The following is a 19,936-nucleotide window of genomic DNA, read 5'->3' on the forward strand; positions in this document are numbered from 1 at the left end:
CCGGGGGGTGCCTTGGCCATTCTCCAGACCTGACCCAAATAGAAAATCTATGGCGGGAGCTGAAACTCCGTGTTGTCCAGCAACAGCCGCAAAACCTGAATGATCTGGAGAAGACCTGTATGGAGGAGTGGGCCAAAATCCCTACTGCAGTGTGTGCAAACCTGGTCAAGAACTACAGGAAACGTCTGACCTCTGTAACTGTAAACAAAGGTTTCGGTACCAAATATTAAGTTCTATTTTTCTATTGTATCAAATCTTATTTCATGCAATAAAATGGAAACAAATTATTTAAAAATCTAACAATGTGATTTTCTGAAATTTTTTTTGTAGATTCTGTCTCGTACAGTTGAGGTGTACCTACGATGAAAATTTCAGAACTGTCCATTCTCTGTAAGTGGGAAAACTTGAAAAATTGGCAGTGTATCAAATATTTATTTGCCCCACTGTATCTACAAAGACCACTACTACTACAAAAAGCATTTGCATGACATTTGAGTGCAGTATTGCAGTCACAACTATTTGACTGAGTGTCAAGTCAAGTCAAGTAAAGATTTTTATTTGCCATTTACGCATAAACAGTCTAGGCATATAGCAACTCTTGTACAGCTCTCCTTTGGAGTCGGGTAAGGAGTCAAAAGCCAGAAAAAACACTTAGTCTTAAAATAAAAAAGTTACATAAAGGCAACAAAGCATTAAAACCACAATACTCAAAAATAGGGTAATAGTATTTTCTTAGTGAATTTCAAACATCACACTTAGTAATTCACATGGTGGAGTTGGCTATGTCATTACGCTCAGTGAGGTAGTGAGGAGTTACTGCGCATGGTTAGTAAAGGGTTATTGCTCATATATTCTCACATTTTCATATTTACCATCAGTCTTACTGCGGCAGGGAAAAGCTGTTGTAAAGTCTTGTTATGTGTGTGATGATACTGTCCGCCCTGCTGTGCCTGAGGCTGTAGGTGCAGTTTTTGTGTCTGAGCAGAGAGTGAGTTGGGTTGTGTGGATCTCTGACTATGTTTTCTGCACTTTTACGACAGTGCTGTGTGTACAGTGTGTCCATAGCAGGCAGTTCAGTCCCAATTATCCTCTCTGCAGTCTTTATGACCCTTCCTCTCTGCCTGTGTGGTGTTAACATACCAGACAGTAGTGAGGATGCTCTCTACCAGTCCTCTATAAACCTGGGTGAGAGGGCGATAGTTCAGCCCAGCATTTCTGAGCTGCCTGATGAAGTATAGCTGATGCTGGGCATTCTTCACTGTGGTAGTTGTGTTCAGTGACCAGCTCAGGTCAGCTCAGCCCTGTGGTGAGCCTGTGCTGATTGTGAGCTCAGCAGACACCCACCCTCCCATTATGACCACCTGTGGTCTTTCAGCCAGGAAGTCCAGAATCCAGTTACAGGTGGGAGTTGGTACACCCAGGTCTGTCATCTTCCCAATCAGCCTGCCTGGGTAAATGGTGTTGAATGCAGAACTGTAATCCAGGAAGACCATCCTAGCATTTGTAATGCTGTTGTCCACATGTTTCAGGGTGTGGAATAAAGCCAGAGCCGTCGCATTGTCCACTGATTTGTTGGGGGGAAGATACCAATTCACTTTATCTTTCCTCACTCCACTTTCATCTAAGATGGTATCTTCCAGCTTCTGACTGACTGAACACACCTGAGCCAGGTAATCAGCAGCAGGTCAGGCAGGGATAGTTGGAAAACAAGCAGGACAGCGGCCCTCGAGGACTGGAATTGGCCACCCCTGTATTTGGCAGCATCAAGCTCAAGTAGGTAAATGAAATGGCCTTAGCGTTAGTGTTAAATATTCCACATCTTCAGAACAGAATTTAGAGAGAATCTTACAGTCTGTGCACCAGAACTGTTTGACAAAGGCGGCCGTTCCTCCTCCGTGGGTCTTGCCACTTTCAGCGGCACTGTGATCCTGTCTGAACACAGAGTAACCATCCAGAGTTATACCCTCATCAGGAGTCTCTTTTCCCAGCCATGTTTCACAAAAACACAGCAGGGAGCAGTCCTGTATGTCCTTGTGCGAGGTAATCCGAGGAGTTCATTCCGTTTATTATCCAGAGACTGGACATTTGCGAACAGTATAGCGGTGACGACTAGCCTGCAGCTGCCAACCAAGCGCCGGAGCCTCCGTTCAACTCCCCCCATCTGTGCTTTGGTTTGTTGTTTTTGGAAAAGCTCCCTGCTGGGGGTTGGCCTGGCGTCGTGTTGACATAGCATATTAGCTCTGGGTGAGAGTCCAACGTGCTTGGGTCAAAATCTCCAAAAAGACTGCGCTCTTAACAAAGCGGGGTCTTTAACAATAAGAATAACAAATAACAAAGTCGCCTGGTCATAAATAAAGTTTGTGGTCTTTACTGTTGCCGTTTAACACGGCACTGTTAGGTATTTTTAGTCAGATAGACATTGGTTAGACACTTCATGTATTAAAAATGTTTAGAGTAGACAGGATGTCTAGCTCAGGCTGTTAAATGCTTAGTCATTCTCATGAGTTGCTGCAGGTTGCTTATGGTCAAGGATAACTAGATGACTGTTAGAAGACAGGATGTTTAATAATATTATTATGATGTGTATAACTGTAGCCATAGCCATCATATTTTCTTATGTTTAATGTCAGGACATGTCACTAGAGGTCGTGTTAGAATGTTTTTAGCTACACACCACATAATCAACAGACATTCACACATTGATTTTCCTCATGCTTTGACTACTGCTCTGGTCAGCTGCAAAGCTGGCCCTGGGAGACGTCACGGTTTGGCGTCTCCTGTGTAGTATGGGGTTAGCCCAAAGTGATATGTATGAATGTATAGGCCTGTTGTGGTTCGGGGTCTTTCATCTTTCAGCTGCCTGCGTGCATGTTGGAGGTGCAAGATACCTGAGCGTGTAATGGTAATTTTTTACCTGTGTTCATTGAATAAATCAGCACTGTTTTGTAGTTACTTGGACTGCTTCGTCTCTCAGAGTTAGCATGGTAAAAAGTACCGGAGACAACAGCACAAATAAGCAAAAAAGAGACAAAAGAGAAACAACCTGACTCCAAGTGAACTGTGACGTCACACCCTGAGGAGCGCCATCTTGTCTGACCTCAGAGTGTTTGTCTTAACCTTTAGCAAGAGACAATAGATGTTATAGCTCTGGCTTCAGAACATTCCAGTGAAGCTGTTTGTTCTTGTATGTCCTCATTTGGACCTTTATTATTCCTGAAAAATGCTTCTGGGAATTTAAAGAGAGTGCAAGCGAATGGGATATAATAAGTATATGAAGGTCTTGCAGAAACAGTGACTCAAAGATGTGGATGTATAAATGAATGGTTCCTTGCCTCGTTGTCATTTTGTGAATCAGAACACACTACAGTATTAATTTAGGAGATAATGGAAAGACAGGTGTTGATTATGACAGACCAGACACCAGGTATAACTGTGCACAATGCAGTACATTATCGCCGTTGGCCAGCTACTGCTGTAGCATCCCAGTCAAACTAAAGAGCGCTAAAAATATGACCTCCAGATGATGCTTCTTTATCTAAAACTGAGGGAATAAACTGGCTGGAACCTAATGTTTTTCATTTTCTACCCTGGCTGTGGAACATTATGAGCCTTTTGGCCCAGAGCGCATGTCCTTCAGACATGTCCTGCCCAAAACAATTACCACACCACATTCCATTAACATCCCCACAACAATTATTAGTTTCCACAAACCTCCATGGGCAAGCCTGGTTCAGGTAAACTGCACATGAGAAGCCTGTGAGGAAAATTCTCAGAAAGGAAACTGTTTGACTGAGAATTTCCACTAATAATTGGCAGTGGAATTCAACAACATGATCTGTGAACACCATCTAGGCCTTTATTGGACTCCTACTGACAAATACCCTCATCATGGGGCAGCTATGGCTTAGGAGGCGGGCTGTCTCCTAACCAGAGGGTTAACAGTTCGATTCCTGGTTTGTTCAGTCCACGTGTTGAAGTGTTCTTGAAAAAGACACTGAACCCCTAGGTGCTGTTGGTGATATCACTGGTCTGTGAGTGTATGAGTGCTTGTGTGGGTGAATGAGAAATAATGTAAAGCACTCAGAGCTGCTCAATGCATAGAAAGGTGCTAAAGTCTAAGATCATTTACCATCTATTAACTTCTGGGAATGTCTGTGATTATTTCTCACCACTTATACAATGTTTATTCTACTTTTTCTTCCTTTCAGGTGTTGGAAAACAAATAAAATTGCCCTATCACTATGTCACTAGTCAGTTAAGAGTAAGATTTCTATCAACTCTTCTCTTACTTCTAAACTCTGAAAAAAAGAAAGTTATTGTACTTGGGCCTGCAAACCTTGCTATCTAACCATATAGTTACTTTAGATGACATAGCTCTGGCTTCCAGTACTACTGAGAGGAACCTTGGAGTCATCTTTGATCAGAATATGTCCTTTAAATCACACATAAACCAAGTCTCTAGATCTGCCTTCTTTCACCTGCACAATATTGCAAAAATCAGGAGCATCCTGTCTCAAAGTGATGCTGAAAAACTGGTCCATGCATTTGTTACTTCCAGGCTGGACTACTGTAACTCTTTACTATCAGGATGTCCCAATAATTCCCTAAAAAGCCTCCAGTTAATCCAAAAGGCTGCAGCCAGAGTACTGACAGGAACTAGCAAGAGAGATCATATCTCTCCCATATTAGCTTCTCTCCACTGGCTCCCTGTAAAATTCAGAATAGAATTTAAAATCCTTCTCCTAACATACAAAGCCCTTAATGACAAGGCTCCATCTCCTCTCCTATGGAACCAACTCCCAGTCTCAGTTCGGGAGGCGGACACCCTCTCTACCTTTAAGATTAGACTTAAGACGTTCCTTTTTGATAAAGCTTATAGTTAGGGCTGGATCAGGTGACCCTGAGCCTTCCCTTAGTTATGCTGCTATAGGCCTAGGCTTCTGCGCAACAGCAGCTTACTATGTCAAGTGTCTGGAGATGACATGTTATGATTTGGTGCTATACAAATAAAACTGAACTGAAACTGAATTGAATCATTTCCTTATGGTTTATGCAGGGCAGCAGCAGGTATGGTAACATTTTATATCAGTTTTTATATGTCCACTGCATTTGAGTCTAATGGTCCAAATGATCTGAGTTTATAAACTTACCTGGCAACAGCTATCTGCTTGCTAAAGGATGGTTTACCACTGATGACCACATATTTACAGACATGGCAGTCTGTCGCTGGGGGAATAAGTGAATTCATACATGGGAAACCAGCAGAGACACACATAATGTGTAGGGGAACTCAGGTAACATACTGGCACTCTACCCAGGGATGCTCTTTATTTGTATTTTCCCAGGATGTCTTTTAAGGCAGGAGTAAGTTTACCAACAAAACAGGAGGATGGAGAATTCACCACACTGATGAACTAAATGAAATGTGATCTGCCAAGAGACCAACAGGCTGAGCAACAGTCTACCACAGGTCAAACCAGCCATTAACATTCCAACAGGAAAACAAAGTGGTCTTTTCCTTTACTTCCTGCTCCCCCTCCCCCAACCCACTCTGCTGTGGAATTTACCAGCACTGTTTGCATCTAGCTGTGACTCACTACTGATATCAGGCCTGAAATTTCTTACTGATATTCTAACATTTTTGAACTGAAAAGAAACAGCCAGTGGAATCAAGTTAACTATCTAAACCGAAGCGTTTGCTGTACAGTGAGGAGATTGGTAGCTGCATGGCTGCTTCGTGTGCATCTTAAGGAAAGGATATGGAATCTAGCACAAAACCCAGATGTAAACACTGCTGTAGCAAGCCTGCACTTAATCACTTACTGTGCTCATGCTTCATTTGTACTAGAAGCCGTAAACTCACTGCCAGAGGTCAGTAAGTGTAAGGTAAGTGCATAAGGCCAGTAACCGCTCGAGTGTTTCATATGATGAAGGAATATTTCCTTCTGACATACTGGATGAATAAATCATAACTGACCTTCAGCACTTCAGCTTAATTCCCATTAGAGACTGTTTTATTTTCTTCTCAGCTGCCAGAGGTAAGAAAACTGACTGATGCTATTGCTAACTGCTTCAAAGATGTGCAGATTTTTTTTATTCCTGCATAAGAAAGAAAAATGTATGAAGAGAATTTCACACAATAGCTATTTCTGCAAAGCAAACATGGAAATGGCCAAAGTCTTAAATTGACAGAAAAAATATTCATTCTACAAGATCTAAAACAGAAAAAGACAGCAGGTTAGAGATTTAGATTATCGCTAAATTAAAAATACAGCTTATAAGAATTTTGGTCATTTGTCAGCTTACTATAACACTGTACTCACAAATTTATATGCTGGGATCTCTGAATGCAGTGTAAGCTAAGAAAGCAAGGCAACAACCATGGTCAGACAATCAGACAGGTTGTAATTAGGAAGGTTGTCTTTGTTGACCAGCCTGCAGCAGTACCCCTCACCTTGTCACATCTTGACAAATAAAAAGTAGACTGAGCTCTAAGTGTACACTAATGAAAGACAAAGAAGAGCATAAACCAGAGCTGCTGTGAGCATCTGGTAACATGACCCTTCACTGTAAAACAGAAAGGGCAGAGGGAGGAGAGGAGAGGTGAGGTCATGCTTAGCAAATGAGGTTTTCAGAGAGGAATAGAGGCTTACAGAGAGAGGGAGAGAGAAAAACAGAGCAGCAGAGCTACAGAGGGGTGCTCCCTGTGTTGTGATGACTGCTTTGTAACAGACTGTTACATAACTAAAACATCTGAAAACCATTTGAACTGTAAGAAAACCCCCTATCCCTGCCTCCTTTGTGACTGTTTCCATCTCAGTCCAGCAGACTGGCCACAAAGAAAGACTGCCAGAGTCAAAGAAGAATGAAGAGAGAGTGTGTTATAACATCTAATAAAATCCTGGTTGTTAATTTGTTTCTGCAACAAAATGTCAAGGTTTTTATTAGATGCTGACCTTTAATGGGGACAAAGGTTTCTATTTTATCTTAGTGCTTAAAGTGACATTAAAGAATGTGTACATAAGCCATTTACAGAGAGAAAGAAAAAAACATTTTAAAATGTTGTTTCTCTGTTTACAAAAATCTTATTACTGAAGCCAATAAAGACACAACACAGGCCCATTCACACCATATAACAAAAAAGTATGTGACTGTGAAAATGTGGAGATATCAAATGACCATGATGCATCCCCAGTGACCATGAGTATTTCAATTCAAGCACAAGCAGCTGTAGTCTGCTCTGACAGGGTTCACTGGTGAGTGCTCTAAGTAAGGACAGTGACAAACAGATGAGACAAGAGCTGAGCCCTCAGTTTTCCCTGGAATCTCTGGAGTCTGGTGATACTGTTTATGGCATCTACTATGATAATCAAAGTTTCCTGTGTGTGCGTGAGAAACAGTTTGATCCAAACAGAACTATTCTTCAGAGGGTAAAACTCAATTACTTACTGTATAATTTACATGTTAGGGGATAGTACTGACTATTTATCAAAATTAGTAGTCCTTCCTTCTACATAAATGTCTTTCATACAGGCCAAATAATGTATGCTTTGCAAAGCCCTCGCTTCATCCACCCCGTGCTGTCATCACCACTGAAACCTCCTGCACATGGCTCAGTGACTGAGTCATCCTAGAATCAACACGAGTCCAGTCAGCTCACACTGACCTCTGCTACATTTATCAGCTAACATCAAGTGTGCCACACTCGCCGTTAGTAGGTGAGTCACGGGCTAAGTGCTCTTCTATTATTCAAAAACACTAGAGCAAGTTGAGTTGGAGAAGAGGCACGGCCTAAACCGACTCAAGGATACGTCTTCTGTAAGAGCAGCAGGTTTGTACCCGTGACAGCAGCTTTCAACTACGTGTATGAATACACCACCATCTTTTAAAAGGACAATAAATGGATCATTTTGAGTTGGTTTTAAAAGCAAAGCAGTAGAGCATTAATGCTACAAAATCACCTTTTTTCTAAGAGCAACTTCATACAGTAGTGAAATACAACATAATCAAAGTTTTAAAACAGTTCGCCTGTCTCATTAAAATGCTGTCTGCACAAGACACTGCATTAATTTTCAGTTTTTCTACCCACACTACTGATGGTGTACATGCGAGTGTGTGCTGCAGCTGTGCCTGAACCATTTGCTGCAACCTAGCCACATGTATAAGAGTCAGTATGCAGGTGGGCACACACCTAAAATGTTTGTGTGAATTCAAGTGTCTGTGCTTAATTGGTGAGTAACATATTGCATGTTTATCTGCTCCCGTCTCCATGTTTTAAGACTGCTGCGTGCTTGCATGCCCTGAAGTGCATGTTATATGATGCAGTAGTAAGAGTGTGTGCAAGTCTTTCAAGATCACTGAGCTACATGAGTGGGCTTGTACCTGTAGGCGTTCAGGCACCGTGCTCCTGAGCAGACCCACAGAGCTAATCAAGCGTTCTTCTTTAGCTTTAGGCTACAGATCTGAGTAAGGCTGTTTGGCTAGGCTCTGGCACTTCTCATTATCTACCAGGAATTTACTGGTAGATCAAATCAAAGATGTGTGTATGTTGGTTCTTGTTGAAATACCTGGGAGTCAGGGCACACTATGAAAACAGAAGGCTATCAACGCCTGTAAGTGCATGCCCAGGACCTGCCAGAGAAGTGTGTGTCTGTCCTGTTGAGTCATGCATTGTCTGTGGGTGTGTGTGCAGGACACAAGAGTTAAGCTTCTCACAGAATTTGCATAACTATGTTTCTGCCTGTATGTTTATTAGACTGAAAGCTGTTTACATTGACCAGAAACAATAACATCTGGACTCCTGTTGTTTAGATTCAGCCTGTTTTGTAATGTCACTGGAAGGCTGAGATTTGTGCTACAGCTTTATATGCTCCTACATGCAGACCTCCATCCATCTCCAAATACTTGTCCCAAATCTTCCAAGGAAATGTTCATACTCAAGCGAGATTTACCATGCAACAACATGCTGCCAGTAATAAAACTCTGATCAACATTTAATGTCTTTTGTTTAGTAGTGCTCCAAATGTTTTATGTTATGTTGCTATATGATTTTCAATGGGATTTTTTTTAGGTTGTTAATATGGAGGTTACGTAGTGCAATGACAGAACAGGTGGTGAGAAGACATGCAGCTGGACTGTCGATCCTCTAGCTATGTGTTTTGATTACAATGAAATTCCTTCCTTCCTTCCTGCCTTCCTTCCTTCCTCCCTCCCTTCCTCCCTTCCTTCTGGACTTTTTTATGGATTGATTACCTCTACCATGGACATTGTGTTTTTGGTTTCGTGCGTGTGCTGGTTAGCAGGATCACTGACAAACAGTTGAATGGATCATCAGCATACGTTTTATAGACACTGGTGGGGACCGACCCTAGAAGTTATTAGATCTTGGCTGAAAAACGTCAAATGTCAAGGTCACAAAAACAATCACACAAAAAAATCCCATCTAATATGGGGCAAAATTTAAAAAAAATTCTTACCTCCTTCAAAAGTTAATGAAATCATTTTTTGTTTGAAATTTAACGCAATGAAAGGTGGCAATGTCTCTGACCAGACCAAATTTCATCCAGATCTGATGGCTATTTAAAGTTGACACTGAAACCCCCATTTAACATATATTTTCTGCCATAACTTTGTATATAATGAAGACTGAACCCTGAAATGTTCAGTATAACTGCCTATCATACCCTAAAAGATGATCCAGATTCGATCCAGATTAAGGATTTTAGGACACATTTTGTTTTGTTCTGGATCTCATTTTTCATACTGGACCCATTTGCGCAGGCGAACGTTGTGCCTTGGCAGAGGTACATGCGCCCTCTGAGTGCTCTTGTTTTTTGATGCTTCAGTTTTCTCTACTCTCATCTTACATGTATTCATTGTCTTCTCTTAACTACATGCTTATTTCTCCACTTTTTGCCACCTTTCATTCTCTCTCTCACTCTGTCCTCCTACTCTCAGCCTGACAGAGAGCTATGGTTCCTCTGTTGCTGGCAGCCTCCAGGTCTGTTACATAACAGTACCATCAGCCTCTCTGAATCACTGCTGGGCTAGGGTAGCCTTGGCCAGGTTACATATCTAACCATTATATCTTAAATACTGCCCAACAGCATAACAGCCTGCTTATGTGGGCTCAGATTACATTAGTATTTTTAATTTCTGAAGGTAAACTGATTATTTCTGGCTCCTGTTGACCAGAACCCAGTGTAAGCTACAGCCCATCTGTTGTCATTCTGCAAGGGTGGAGAACATGATCTTTATCTGCTTCTGTTTACAAGTCTGGATGACATAGCCGGCCAAACCCAAAGCCTCACTGATGTAATCTCAGTCAGGCCCTACCAGCCCCTCATCCAAGACATTTAGCCTTTGGTCGATCACTTTCTAAAGTCAAAATGCCATTTCTCTTTGTCCGAATGGTACATGGAACTGCCAAGCTAGCTGTAGCTCCTATGTGGTAACTTGATCAAAGGCCAGTAGTCAAAATGATTTTAGTTCAGCCAGGCTCTGGAGACTTTCCATCTCTGGCTTGTGTGCCTGCAACACACGAGTCTGCAGGTTATCAATCCAAACACTACAGCAGCAAATCGGTCTTATTAGTTCCACTCAGTGGTTTTAGGTGTACTAATCAATGAAATCAGAAACATGCAGAGGCCTGAAAACAGTACTGGCACACTGTCTTTAGACAGTCTCTGTTGTAGCAGTAGTCTGGGTCATGATCTGGAACAATGTGTTCTGACTGAAAAGAGTGTGTCATTTCCACTCAAATCTGGAGCAGAGTCTCTGACACCTCCAACCTACTTTTCTTCCTGGCTCTTGGCTCCCTAAGCAAGCCTGGGCTGAGATTCTCTATTTCTCTCTGCCTCCTTCCTTAGCTAACCTCCAGCTCTCCAGCCCTGCCCGGATCCTGGCCTCTGGCCAGCAGTTGGTTTTTAGAGAGGAGCAGTTCCTTGTCTAGACTGCTGACCACTACTTTGAGATGAGCAGGACTGTCAGTTTATGAGAAGAGCCCAATTCATCCACCAAAGCCTTCAACATGCTCAGACCCCTGAACCACTTAGTTCTGCTCATGAGAGACCCTGCAAACCTGTCCTCCCACTCCGCCTGCTCCATTTGTCCCGGAGACCTTCCTGTCAATAACATACTTTTCCAGACTGTACCTCTTTAATCAATTTGGTAATATCTGGACCCTGGGAGTTTAATTCTTTTAATTTGGTTCTCTTTTCTTGTAGCTAACTGTGGTTAAAATCTACAGTCCTGCCTTATTTTACAGCCTTCCACTAAACTGCAGAGCAGTCATTCCCATTCAATCAACAATTAAAACTGCAGTGTCAGAACACTTACATCACACCTGGAGCTCAGCTTAAGGCAGACTTTGTAGGCAATGTTCAGTCATTATTTTGAAAGCACATGACAAGACTGCTGAAATTGACTTTACCTGACCGGATATGTCTCTGCACCATGATGAAGGGAAGCGTCACCCTCACGGCAAGTTTAGCAATTCATAGCCCCAACACAAGCACAGTGAATGGTGTGAAAAAACACAACAGCGGCGAAAGGCTGAAGAGATGTCCGGCAGGAGAAAAGCCACATTAAACACATGTCCTCTCACTGACAGCTGGTACTCTACAAGTATAGCAGAACTGCACCTCACAGTCCGTTTCTCTGGATTGCCTTCTACAAGTGTGTGCACGCCCCTGCAGAGAGGGTGTGTATAGGTCTGTGAGTATGTTTATTACACCCTGGGTTACAACAAGGTCCAACCATGGGTTCTGGTCTCTTTGGGACTACACATTTTTCTCCTCCTGCTCCAGTGAACTTTCTTGAGCTCTTCTTAAAAATAAACTAACCTTTGGGCACTCCTCTCTGCACTCTCACAGCCAGTTTAGAAGTTAAAATTGAAAAAGAACAAAAACAAGCTGGTGCCAAGCCTCACCTGCTCATGAATAAGTAACACACCCCCTCCTTTCTTGCTTTCCATTTTCCCTGGCTTTCCTTCTGTTCCCTGTCTGAGAAGTTATGCAATGCTGCCGTTTCAGACATGACCTCGCCCTCCTTCCTTCTCCCCCTTCCCTCCTCCTCCTGCTGCTGCTCACTTCCACAATCAAAGCAGATTCTCCACCTCAAAGTTTTAAAAGATCTCTATCACATTATCAGAGTGTGGCTGCTTTTTGTCTGCTGTGGAATTATTCAGTGGTAAGTTTGTGACTGAAGACAAGAAATGTTGATTACTTTCAAGACAGTTCTCAGTTGCGTCAGTGCTCTCTCTCTCTCTCTCTCTCTCTCTCTCTCACTCACACACACACACACACACACACACACACACACAGAAACTAGTGCACACGGAACTAAACATCCATCTCTGATCCGCATCCTGAAAACATGTTTAAAATTAATTCCCCCCAGCACTTGTCCATTAATGAGGAGGGAAATAAGCAGACTGCATGACCTGGTGTCAGAGATAAAGCTTTGATACCCTGTGGAGATTTTATTCTGTTCTACTGTCACAACCTATGCATACATAGGCCCATGCAGCTATAAATAATGCATCTCCCCAGTGCTCTGTCAGAACCTACTGAGGCACCAGCCCTACAAGTTCCACCAAATTATAGGAATGGGAATCTCCAGGTTGTGGCTCATTTAGTTCCTGTGGTAGAAAAACACTTAAAGAATCTTCGTGCTAGATAAGCTGCAGGAGTGACTGCAGCAACATGTCTGCTTCTGGCTAGCACAATGAAGTGTGAAAGAAATAGACCAACAAAAGCAGTGGTTTCAATTTGGGAGCGGTGGCCTGAGGCTGTGTGAGAAAGTGTGTCTTTGTGCATTTTTGTGAGGTAAACATGGTCAGGTTTGTGAGAAGCAGAAATAAGACCATTCTAGACAAATTATTAAATGATGTAAACGTCACCTGAAACACTGTCCATGTAACATAAATGAAGTCTCTTCAGTTTTTATTCCTTCTGTTGCAGTCACTGCTGGCTGTACTGGACCTCAGTGTTTAGATGTTATTCTGCAATATTCTCTGCCACTGTGTGACTCGTCCTATACATGGTTAATCATTTAATGGTCCAACCTTGCCCAACCTTCCTCTACCTGACAAATTAAAAGCAGGTCAACCAACTGTCTCAGCACAAAACCAGCCGGCCAGCGCCCAGCTGGGAACAATGGCCAATGTAACCCTGGAGATTAACAGTAGTGTTACCTGCCATAGTATGCTTACATGGCACTGATCACAGTGCATGGCAGATGAGGTTGAACTCCTCCACTAAATAAGAAAAAGTTAGCCTGCATCACTGTCTCACCATTCTTGCGCTCCTGTATAGGCAGCAGGTTGGAAACAGGCTGAAGGGACAGCTCCTGAAGCTCACAGGTCACTGCCTCGCTCTGAGGGCTCGGCGCCGCGCCTGGAGTACCAGCAACTTCCATACTGCTGGGGTTTGGCCCCTCGCCTTTCTGTGAGTGTAGCATTGCCAGGGTGACAGGGAGACCTGTAGCAAAAATAGGAAATGAATAGTTTGGAATCATCAAAGGGCTCTATGTGAAAACAGGGCAGCAACTACCAAGAATATACTGCAGTTCTTAATTTAATAAAGGTGTGCAGTCTAATGCTTGACTTGTTATGTGCTCAAAATAAACTGTAAAGTGTGAAAAGTTTCACTTTATCTCAGTGTCTACTTTATGATATTAGCGTGGTATTTAACAAATGCATGGACTTCAGGCCCACTAAAACCTTAGTACAGATGCAGAACATATGGGATGATACTGTATTATCTGACAGGTATGCAGCTTGTGGTTTAGCAACTGAAAATATAAGCTTGTTGAGTGTCAGTCAGTCGGTCATTCATGCCAAATAGCAAGCATCAGGTTATCACAGTATCACATTCAATAAATTTTCACACATCCTCTGGCACATCCATGTGCCAGTTCACAGGACTGATGGCCAAGCTTGATGCCACAATGCAAAATGTAGAAAAATATTGCCTCGGACACACAGTGCATTTGCCCATAAAAGATTTGCTTCCACAGTTCATAAGATTAGTCATAGGATTCGTAGGCCAGTAAGAGTTAACTATTCAAGAATGCCATGGAATAAAAGATAAAGGAAAATGGTACCACTTTTACAGGATGTGACAAGTCAAAAAGTTAGTCCCAAGTTACTGAGCATCTGTCTGTCGCACACACGTTATCCCTCACTGGGAATTTAAACTGGCTTGCATTAATTTCCTGAAGACTTAGACCAACCTTAGCAATAAATTACCTAAGGCTAACCTTAAACCAAGTTGTCACCCTAAAACTCACCACCAGATGCTGGTCCCCACCATGACTACAAGGAAGGACAAGTCCCCACTGTGTGTGTGTGTGTGTGTGTGTGTGTGTAAACAGGTTTCAGTCCCTACAATGTGAGTAACACCAAGTGTGCACACACATGCACACACAAATGGGAAAAGAAGAAGAATGCAGGGCTGTAGGCTAGGGATTAAACCAACCATCAGGGAAGAATTTGCATGTTTGAGCTTTTACAACTGTTGCTGTGGCTGCTGTTTTACAAAGACAGAACTATGTTCAGGGACTTTTTCCACCTTATCTCTTACATTTAACCCATCTAATAACTTCCCCTGGGAAGTGGGTCATTAGAGAAACAAATAAAATCTGTGCTTGTTTGTGTTGCATCTGGCTGCAAGACAAATTCCTCTCTGGGAAAAATCAAGGTAAAGTTGAAAAGCGTGATTTGTGTGAGCCTAACAACACAAACCAGAGTTAAAGTCAGAGACGGTGGGATCAGACTAACTCAAGCCTTGTTTAGGAAGTGCAAGTTTGTGACTTAGAACCATTTTGACATTTTGGGATAAATGTCGATTTGGCTTGTTGTCAAAAGAGGCAATTGATAGCACTTTATAATTTATAGCTGTGCTCATTCCACTCTGCCGTGTTAAAATGTTCCTAATGAACAAGGCCCATTATCCATTTGGAAGAACAAAAACTGTTGAGTAATAAAATACGTGGCCCAAAAGGAATCTGCAGATTTTTCCTTTTTACAGTTTTCTGCAGTCATTCAGGCTGGAACTCCGTGGAGTTTCTTTTTTTTTTTGCTTGTAATGTATAAGAAAATATGCATTTAGCCAACACTGATCATTTTTTGAGCAAAAGCACAAAAATGCATTAAAGCGACTAAAATAATGTTGGGCAAGGTGAAAGAAATCACTTTATATAAACTTTTAAATGTGAGAAATTTTTATTCCATCAGCATTTCAAGACACTCAAAGTGTGAACATTTGTTGGAAATTCCACCAGCATGAAATTTAAATACACATGGCCACTGAAATACAAGCTTTGCTTTCTTTAGACATAGACTACTTACTGACCACTGCATAAAAAAGGGGGCTGGGGGATAACGGAGCACATTTTCAGACAATCTGGCCAGGAGATGTCTTTGTTAATGGACATTAACCTAGGCTGTTCACACAGGTTACTGAGGAATAGCTGTGGAAGGTCGACATGAGAAATGTCACAGATAGTTGTGTAAAGAATGAAAAAGAAGTGCTACACAGATGTGCAACTAGCTAGTCAAGGTGTGAAGTAGATGTGGATGTCAGATACTTGGCTTGGAAAATGACTGACAATGACACACACACACACACACACACACACACAAAACCACTGACAACATTACAGAACTGTTGTGTACATGTAGGCGGGGGGTGGGGGGGGGGGGGGCAACACTTGCTTACATTCTGAGTTTCTACTTTCTTTTCAAAATCTGTGGAAAATCTGCAGAGGTATTGGAATTCTGTTCACGCAGATTCCATCTGGGCCTGGTAATACCATCTGATAACCTTTAATATTTAATTATTGCCCAGCCTTATACATAACATTAAAATGACACCAACTGTGTCAAAGCTCGGACACATGCCGCAGTGTGACATGTGTTCACAGTTCAGCAGTAATGAAGCCCGGCTGGGGAGGAACATTAGAGAAAACACTGCATTTCAGACTGGCAGACACAATTGTAAGACTAACTGGCTAAGCTCCCAGCCATTTAAGCTAACCATATGCATGAACCTGTCTGAGAGTATTCTGGTGGAGTCTTTTAAGTCAGGTTACATTTATTGATCAGATTTTCCTGATTTATTGGACTAAGCCTGGTGGAACTGGTTATCTGCCATTATGAAATGCTCCTCTGGACGGAGCAGGCCCAGTAACTTGGGCAGCCAATCACTAACAGATGTTTACAAAGGCAGGACCCACTGCTGTGCTGTGTGTTGATCTCTCTTATGCTCTCTGTGCAAATATGTGTTGTCTAGACTTCTGATGGGAATTCTGTCATTACTGCACAGCGGGCCAGAAAACAAACAAGGCAGTCTGTCTGACTAGCATCAATCAATACACAAGTTCTGGTTATAATGTCAAAATGATACATCACTTTGAGGAAACAAGTTATTGCTAAAAATGTAATTTAATAAAAGCCTATATTTTCAAATGCCATATCTAATTATGAGCAGTTGTACAAAAAAACAACTCAAAGTTTTCAAAATTATGACGCAGGATTTCATGGGATGAGATCTCACTAGATAATATAGGCATGATTCGAGTCAGTACTTATATTAAGAGACACAGCAAAACAAATGTTATACTGTAAGTCTCTAATCTTTCACCATCTTGTTTACATGTAAAGCTGGGTGATATCTTCTGGTCAAAAATGTTGCCATTGCAGTGTTATGACAGCATCAATTAGCAAATGCTGTGGCATATCTGCTAATCTGACTCACCTGCTGCCAAGAAAAGCTCTACCTCGACAGCAAATCCCAAAGTGAGTTTTGCATGTTCATTTTGGCCTGATTATATTGCAATCTGGAAATCGGGTTACAGATGTTATAAACAAATGAATGAGTCACAGGCCTCTCCAATGACACTGAGAAAAACAAGCCACAAAACTGACTTACAAAAGGACGGAAATAACACGATGGAGATTGTCAGTGGTGCTACAATGCAACAGTTATCCTGTTCAATCCAGCACTGCGGGTCAGACTGCTGCCATAACAAAGGAATTCTTTAAAGAAATTAGTCCTTTGACAAACACTAGATAAAATTACTAGCACCTGGGACCGGGATGGATCTAGCAAATTTTGGGTGGGGTGGCCAGTTTGGGGCATAGACTCAGAGAGGGGTGGCACATTTGAAAAACATAAAAGGTAAACTAAACACTGTTCTATGAGATAATAAATCATACATAATTAAGAATCCAACTGTTTTTTTGTGTACAAATGAGACACACACCATGCTTTTTAAAAATCTAACTTTGGCTGTGCTCCCTATTTGCTCCCGGCCGGGGACATTGCTGCTGCACAGGCCCTTGGCCACCCCATGTCTAGAAAACAGGTTATGCTTAATAACAATGCACGCCTCTGACAGTGAGATAATGTCTATGGTGGCTTCAAAACAACATGTGATCTCTGCCTAAGGACAACGACAAATTACTTAGGCATGCATATCGCCAGTCAGCGTGACATGAAAAAGCGTTAGAAAGATGTGGCTTTACATCTCTGCAGTGTACAGCGATGCCTCAGCAATGCAGCCTAACAAGGTCCAGCACTCTACAGTGAGGTGTTTAATGGTGATTTAACCTGACCATTTCAAACAGATGGCTTTTCAGAGACACTCAGTGCAACAGTTGCTTCATCCTGACTTTAACAACAGAGGACTACTGTTCAAACATGTAGTGTGTACTACTCTGGTGCAATACACTGAAGAGAGACACTGAGTACTCAAGCATTCCTCTCTACACGCCCACACAAGCCTTCATATACAGTATGTGTCACAACTACAACGGTACAGATAGTACAGGTGCATACTGTACCTCAGATACAATATAACTACTATCAAGAGCTAAAGCACCATCTCAGTTCCAGGAGCAGCCAGGTAAATAGTGTCTTTCGCACCTGCCCTGTCATAAAATATGCCAGAGAAAAAGTAGGTTTGTTGCTTACCTGTATTACAGAATCCTGAGGGGGCGTTTTCCCATTTCAGACGGTCAGAGCTCTGAACAGTTCTGTTGAGGAAAATTAAAAAGCATCAGCAGACAACAACTGTACTCTCCTTCTCTACAAACCCTTCCTTAAATGCCCCATTGCTCTTCTGTTTATGATACAGAGCAGCAGTGCTCGTATTAGTGTAACCAGGGAGTGTATTTAAAAACAAAGTAACAGAGTATAAAAAGGAATAATGAGAACTGATGATAGGGGGTAGACAACTGCACGCTGCAGGAGGGCTCCCCACAGATGTCAGCAGACAGCTGTCACTGTCCAAAATAGACAGAAATGCTAAGCTATTGTTAGCTCGTGTGGTAATACGTTCATGGACCTAAATAGTAAATATCTAAGTTATAATGGGGCTACTGTGTAAAGTCGCATACAAACTACACGATGAACGTGAAACGTGACCAATAACATACTTATTGCTAGGGCCGAATACATCAAGCCTAAAACCTTCTCGGGTTCCATGCTGACTGCAGCCAGACAGCCCAAGTCAGCTAGCTGCCGTTAGCATGCTATAACAGCCAGTCATTACCGCTAACCGCTAGCTAGCTGTTCAACGCAGTTCCTGTTGTCATGCTGCGGCTTTCCCTCTTTACAAAACAAACTAATGCTCCGATACTATTTGCTTTGTATATGTACGCTTACTTATCATGGTCGCCACTTGTGTGTCGTGTCTGTAACAACAAAAAGCTTTAGCATCACACCGCCACTTCCGAATCACAAAAGAAACTTTAACCGGAAAACCCTCCTCTGCGTGGGACGCAAAGACCCACTTCCTTCCCAACACCTTTCCCACTCGTTTACTACTACTGTTGTGCACTAGGACATAGCACAGCGGAGTAATGTCTGCAAATGTCAGACAGAGTAGTGGCTTCAAAATAATATGTATAGTATTTAATTTCAATTTTAAGAACCGGAGAAAGTAAATTATAGATAGAGGTATTCAGTAAGCTACTTAAACCTGGAGATCCACCGCCCTGTACAGTCTCTGTCTCCATCTAGTGTCAAACTACGTGTACTGCAGGTGGAAGGCAAGAGCTACAGGTAAATCACAGGGGGGCAAACATGCTGTACCCAATAATTTTTTTCAAAATCAAAGGAATTATTGTCCTCAGTAAACTATGGAAATGCATAGAAGAAAGAGTACATTTAAAATTTGTCTTGTATGGATATAGCCTCTTCTTCTTCTTCTCCTTTTGGCTGTTCCCGTTAGGGGTCACCACAGAAAATCATCTGTTTCCACCTAACTCTATCCTCGGCATCCTCTACTCTCACACCAATTAACTTCATGTCCTCTTTTAGCACATCCATATATCTCCTCTTTGGCCTTCCTCTTGACCTCTTGCCTGGCAGCTCCATCTCCAACATCCTTCTACCAATATAACCACTATCCCTCCTCTGCACATGTCCAAACCATCTCAATCTGGCCTCTCTGACCTTGTCCCCAAAACAGCCGACCTGAGCTGTCCCTCTGATGTGCTCATTCCTAATCCTGTCCATCCTGGTCACTCCTAAAGAGAACCTCAACATCCTCATCTCTGCTACCTCCATCTCTGCCTCTTGTCTTTTCCTCACTGCTACAGTCTCTAACCCATACAGCATAGCTGGTCTCACTACTGTCTTGTACACCTTTCCTTGGATTCTTGCTGACACTCTTCTGTCACACAACACTCCTGACACCTTTCTCCACCCACTCCAACCCGCCTGCACTCGCCTCTTCACCTCTTTCCCACACTCCCCATCATACTGGACTGTTGACCCCAAATACTTAAACTCCTGCACCTTCTTGACCTCAGCCCCCTGTAACCTCACCGTTCCACTTCCCTCCCTCTCGTTCATACACATGTATTCCGTCTTACCACGACTGACTTTCATTCCTCTTCTTTCCAGAGCAGACCTCCACCTGCTCT

The 19,936-nt window shown here is 42.4% G+C and overlaps 1 protein-coding gene across 1 annotated transcript in view; it reads right to left on the reverse strand.

The window, feature by feature from the left end:
* Positions 1 to 19,936, reverse strand: part of mrtfab (myocardin related transcription factor Ab) — a 48,606-nt gene that overhangs the window by 26,215 nt on the left and 2,455 nt on the right. Inside the window, exons 2-3 of the mRNA XM_020620367.1 lie at positions 17,979 to 18,040; positions 13,296 to 13,481 (exon numbers count right to left, since the gene is read on the reverse strand). Of these exons, the coding sequence (XP_020476023.1) occupies positions 13,296 to 13,481; positions 17,979 to 18,040 (248 nt within the window). The remainder of the gene's footprint in view (positions 1 to 13,295; positions 13,482 to 17,978; positions 18,041 to 19,936) is intronic.

Source organism: Monopterus albus, unplaced genomic scaffold (genome assembly GCF_001952655.1).
Source record: "Monopterus albus unplaced genomic scaffold, M_albus_1.0 scaffold236.1, whole genome shotgun sequence".
NCBI classification, from domain to species: domain Eukaryota; kingdom Metazoa; phylum Chordata; class Actinopteri; order Synbranchiformes; family Synbranchidae; genus Monopterus; species Monopterus albus.